General features: G+C 33.4%; 1 protein-coding gene across 1 annotated transcript; it reads left to right on the forward strand.

The window, feature by feature from the left end:
• Positions 1-2456: 2456 nt before the first annotated feature.
• On the forward strand, positions 2457-4707 carry LOC131623900 (glucan endo-1,3-beta-glucosidase-like). Its single transcript, XM_058894894.1, has 7 exons — positions 2457-2535; positions 3043-3174; positions 3255-3287; positions 3395-3416; positions 3669-3743; positions 3825-3965; positions 4012-4707. Exons 1-7 carry the CDS (start codon positions 2457-2459, stop codon positions 4682-4684), a joined length of 1155 nt encoding a protein of 384 aa, XP_058750877.1. The 3' UTR covers positions 4685-4707.
• Positions 4708-5699: the final 992 nt, after the last annotated feature.

Raw genomic sequence — 5699 nt, forward strand, 5'->3', positions numbered from 1 at the left:
TGTCCACATTAAGAATTTTTAATTGGGATCAAGAAAAGAACAATCTATACTAGGTGGTGGTGAATTGGGTGAGACTATATGATCACCTTGATTCCTTTCCAAATGAATTGATGGCTCCACAAGTGTTGTAAATTTCATATCAGTCTCTTCCAATTAATGCATCTGGAGAATGACAGCATACTGAAAGTTGAAGGTTGTTTAAAAATGAACTGACAATTGAAGCTTGTTTAGAAATGTACTCAGAATTGAAACTTGTTTAGAAGTAAAGAGTTGAAAATGAGAGTTGAGAGTTTAAGCTTATTTACAAAAAAATTCAAGGAGATAAAAAACAACTCCAAGTTGGATCAAACTAATGAGGAAGATTTGGGTATAAGACCATTGTCAAAAAAGCAAAAAAAAAACTCAGCCATTTTTATTAGCTAGAGATTGAGGATTAACATCAATTAACAAAATGTTTAATCATTTAGCTTTCCTAAAGACAATTTCGTACGCCAAACAAGTTGGAAACTAATCAGAGTATCAAAAGAGATTGAGGAAGATGATGGTACAACAATGTTCAAGATGATGGTGCAGAAAGGAAAAGAAATTGAGAAAGATGATAGTGCAGGCTTCAAGATTGAGGAAACAGTCCCACATTGCCTGGGTTGAAGTAATTTTAAATGTTTATATAGCACACATTAGGTAAAACCACTATCTATTTGTGCGATTTAATGATTGATCTACTTGAATGGGTCTAAACCTATAGAAGACAAGTGATTTTTTAAAATTTGTCTTAAATAATTTCTTAAAATATTTCTAAATAAATTTCAATAAAATAAATAAATAAATATAAAAACAATTATTTATTAAGTAAAAAAGATTAATTAATAAATTATCCCCGTTATGATTGACACGTGTAATTTTTTATCCAAATTAAAAATAAATTATCCTAAGTCATCATTTCCACCTAATTAAAAATAAATTTTTTATCCTAGTCATCCATGCCACGTAAGCAAAATTGGAGGGGGACTAACAAAATCTCAAGTGAGGTCAAGTTTAGGGGCAAAAAAGTTGGCTTTTTAAATAGGGGGACTAAAACTTTAAAAAACTCAAATTAGGGGACCAAAAGTGCAATTAAGCCAAAAATTATAAATTATATTATTATTTAATAATTTATAAAATATTTAATTATAATATCTTTTAGTGATTATATAGTGTTATAAATATCTACCATATAAAAAAATCTATACATATGAAAATCACCATTCTATCCATCTCTATTATTTTTATACCTATTAAATTTGTTGGTTTTTGGGTCTTTGTACACTGAATTGACATATTATACTATTAAACAACTCTTTCCATTACTACTATATCACATAATACCCTTAATTTTTTCTCAATCTTTCTCTCTCTTCCTATTCACTTTCTCACTTCTCTCTCTCTCTCTCTCTCTCTCTCTCTCTCTCTCTCTCTCTCTCTCTCTCTCTCTCTCTCTCTCTCTCTCTCTCACTCTCTCTCCCAAGCGTGCTTACAGAAGGTCCTATTCTTATTCCTCTCCCTCAACCTTCTCCCTCATCCTCTTTTTCCTCTTTCTCAACCTTCATTTTGTAACAACATCATCACCATCATTTTCTCCCACTTTTGGTATATTCGTAATACACCGAAACAACAATGGTGTGTGAATCGGTTTACGGCGTACGAATAAGTTGGATTGTGATTTTAGGGTTTCATCTATTTTTTTTTTATTTCTTCTAATTTAGTGTTTTTTTGTTTCAAGTTTGGTTGTCTTGGCTCACTCGGAAGGGGGAAAATGTTGGAAAACTGAATCGGATTGAAATTTCTATGGTGAAAAAAATGACTTTCTATTTGTGGCTTTAGCGTTGTTAGAAAAGGGTAGACAGAGAAGGAGATTGTTTATGTATGGTTTTAATTTTTTCCCTTTTAATTTATATAGCTGAAATTGATAAACCCTAATCCCTATTTTTTTTATTTCAATGACAGAGATAGAGTTGTTGAGGCCAAAGATGAATTGGAGAGCAAAAACAATGTGCAAGAATATTTATGTACAAAATGTGGAAAAAGGTTTCAGAATTAATTGTATTTATGTAGAAATTAGCATTCTGAAGTGGTTCGACAACGGGTTAGTAATGAAGCGTGGTTAGTAATGCAGCTATTTAATTGCATTGACCATATCCATATGTTATTATGTTTGATATTTCTATTGATCTTCTAGGTTATAATAGATTCTTCAACAGGTTCATTAGCAGAGTTTGGTTGTGAATGTGGAAACTTACCAGCTTTATAATTGTAATTTGTTATAAACTTACCTTCTTGTAATTTTACCTAATATCTTTTGACAGCCCAAGCAACTCGGAGCATCATACACGCACACGCATCAACGGAAACAAGGGGAGAATGTCGTTGATGATTAATTAGAGATTTTTATATGCAGGACATTGATGATTAATCTGTTAATGTCGATAAAGAGAGCATGTCCTACGGGGTGGAGCATGTTGTTTGAAGTTGATACAGCTGGAGCAAGAGCTCAAACGTGTAAGACAGTTGGTGCGTGTTATAATGATCTATGCATAATCTATGGCCACACTGTTGCAATCACAGTGATCTATCTTAGCTGACTATAGCTTTCGTGTTTCCACATGCTGATTTAAGGCATATCTGAGTTTTCCCTCCACGTGTTTGATGAAAAGCATGAATGGCACAATGGTCGTCGTTGCTGCGTTCCATGGTCTGACTATTACGCTTTATTTTAGAGGTTTGGTATTTTATGACATTGATTGTTCTCACTGGTCATTTGGATAATCCTATTATGATTTGAATTTTATTTTATTATGGTTATCGTTTGAAGTTGATACAGTTGGATTTTATTTTATTTCGATAATCCTACATACATAAAACGCGAACATGTTTAATTTACACTTTGAATATTATCATAACCGCGCTATAGCAATGCTGGTTTGCCTAGGGGTGTTAGTGTCGTATAAATACTATGTAACATTTTGTACTACATAGTTGATTGTTAAACAATGTAAGTTTTTGCAGGTTGTCGTAATTGTGAGTGTTGCTTTGGAGGTTCTGGACATCGACGTATGCAGGCAAAGCAGCATTTACATGGGAAAGAACTACTGGCTTTGTTGGCCAAAAATCAGCAGAATGGGCCAGCGATTAAGCACAGTAACCTCTGCCCGATGCTCATTGTATAATGATGGCTAAAATGATATTATTGCATACTAAAATATCTTATTCAATTATAGGATTCTATACAGCTGAGACTTTTGTTGCAGCAGGTAAGTAAGATGAAATGGACGATGATTGCAAAATGTTTGGTTTAGATATGATTTTGCGTCATTTCTCCATATTCATTGTGATTCCAAACATGTTTCGTTCTTCATAGTTGTTATTGATTCTGTTTTAAGGTGATTTCGCCATATTCACCGGTACCATGGCTTGTGGTTGTATACAAGTATTTGATTTCCTTAAAATTATTTTTCTCAAATATTGACCATATATTTGGCAATGATCGTGTCTACCGCAATTTATCATTTCAAAATTTTTGGACCTTAGCCTTTCTCATTATTCATCATGCAGAAAATTGAGTAGTAGACATTCTCCTGAAGTTGTTCGTGCCTATATGCTCGCATCTATATAACTGCATTTTTTCATGACAGTATGACGCATACTCCGTTGGAGTTGGAGTCTTGTGTTGGTGATTTGTTTTTGTTTTATGTTGATGCTTTTTTTATGTATGTTATGGATTCTATTTCTTGATTAACATATTATAGATATGTTTTTTTAATTTATATTTCTCTGGATCAATATAACAGTTCAAAAGTATCCAAACTATTGTCAAAAGATAACGGTGATGTTTGGGATTGTACTGCCGCAACTACAAGTGTATCAATGGCATTGCTTGAAGTTATCAAGAAGAATCGTTTTAGTAAGATCCTCAAGAACAATAGCAAAAGGTGCAATAGTTGTAGTTGGTCAACAAGCATGTCTGGTAATTATAAGGCTTACCATATTATTTTTTCACCCTGATTACAATGAGGCCCAATACGTTCTCACTGCTTTACAAAACATTCAAAAAGCAATTTCATCAGCCAATTTACAAGGCCAAATCAAGGTCTCAATAGCAATAGACATGACTTTGATCGGTAATTCCTATCCTCCCAAGGATGGTGTTTTTACTGACCAAGCAAAGTCATATATACAACCAATCATCAACTTTCTAGTGAGTAATGGATCACCACTTCTTGCAAATGTGTATCCGTACTTTGCTTATATTGGAAATGAACAAGACATTCATCTTGACTATGCTCTTTTTAATCAGCAAGGAAACAATGACGCTGGTTACCAAAATCTCTTTGATGCGCAGTTAGATTCAGTATATGCTGCACTTGGGCAAGTTGGAGGATCCAGTTTGCAGATAGTTGTGTCTGAGAGTGGATGGCCGTCTGCTGGTGGAGATGGAGCCACAACTGTCGACAATGCTTCTACATATTATAAAAATTTGATTAATCACGTAAAGAGTGGGAATGGGACTCCGTTGAAGCCTGGTACAGCTATTGAGACTTACTTGTTTGCCATGTTTGATGAAAATCTGAAGAATGGTGCATCAACTGAGCAACATTTTGGTCTCTTTAACCCTGACAAATCACCTAAGTATCAAATAAGTTTCAATTAATTAAACAAATAATTCAAAGAAATACGTAATGTGTTGAATAAATTGTGCTTGTGTGTGTGCACATGATATTATGTCCGCATGTTCCTATTTATATAATGATTTAAATAAATGAAAGATCATATATTGTTTAATCCCCTCTTTGTATTTTGGTTTGTGTTACATTTAACTTTGGAAAACATCAAAATTGATTTTGTCTAATATCTTTTGCGGACTAGTGACAGCCCCTCCCTGTTAGCTTCTATGATTGGAAAGTACCTCTGCTACGAGTTAACTTGGATCACGGAGAGCAGGGTTTTAAAAAACGGTAATAGTCGCGTCGCGGTCGCGTAAATTTTTTTGCAATTTCGGTCGGTACAATTGTGATTGCGGTCGTCGCGGTGTGAGCTAACCATAATTTGTTCTTTAATATAAAAACGGTGATAACGTATCGGTATCGGCACTTGCAAAAACCGTTTTGTCGCGGCTGTTTGCGCGGTTGCGGACCATTTTTTAAAACCTTGATGGAGAGTAATTACTTGGTGATAACAGTGAGTTAATCATCATTTTATTACTAAATATTCATTTAGTTTTTAGATTATTATCTATTAATTATTTTTAAAATCAATTTCCTAAGTAAAAAAATAAATATTAAATATAATTCACGCTGATCCGAATAACTGTAATCCGTAAAGGGCCGAGCTCAACACGGACACCCCGTTTTGTTAGCTTTAAGGTCATGGTTAGAATTCTAATCGTGGTGAAAAGTTGCGCCTATCTTTTATATTTATTTTTAAGCCACTTTTTATCACCGTTAGAATTATAATTATGGTGAAAAATTGCGTCTGATTATGGGTTCAAATCTTAGTACCAATAGTTTTGACTTTTTATTTATTTATTTTAAGCAACTTTTTATCTACCGTGAAAAAAATATTATTTCTTTCATTAATAAGTTTCGGAACTCCATCATTTATTCTCTAAATTGAACAATCATCTGTTGGATCTTTTACTCCTTTATATTCTGGGTACGATCAAATAC

Source organism: Vicia villosa, unplaced genomic scaffold, assembly GCF_029867415.1.
Source record: "Vicia villosa cultivar HV-30 ecotype Madison, WI unplaced genomic scaffold, Vvil1.0 ctg.000089F_1_1, whole genome shotgun sequence".
NCBI classification, from domain to species: Eukaryota; Viridiplantae; Streptophyta; class Magnoliopsida; order Fabales; family Fabaceae; genus Vicia; species Vicia villosa.

Excerpts from the sequence above, each read along its gene's own strand:
- LOC131623900 (XM_058894894.1), top strand. The coding sequence starts at position 2,457 with ATGTCGATAAAGAGAGCATGTCCTACGGGGTGGAGCATGTTGTTTGAA. Across the intron at positions 2,536-3,042 it reads TGGAGCAAGAGCTCAAACGT|GTTGTCGTAATTGTGAGTGT; the intron begins GTAAGACAGTTG and ends AAGTTTTTGCAG. Across the intron at positions 3,288-3,394 it reads TGAGACTTTTGTTGCAGCAG|TTGTTATTGATTCTGTTTTA; the intron begins GTAAGTAAGATG and ends CGTTCTTCATAG.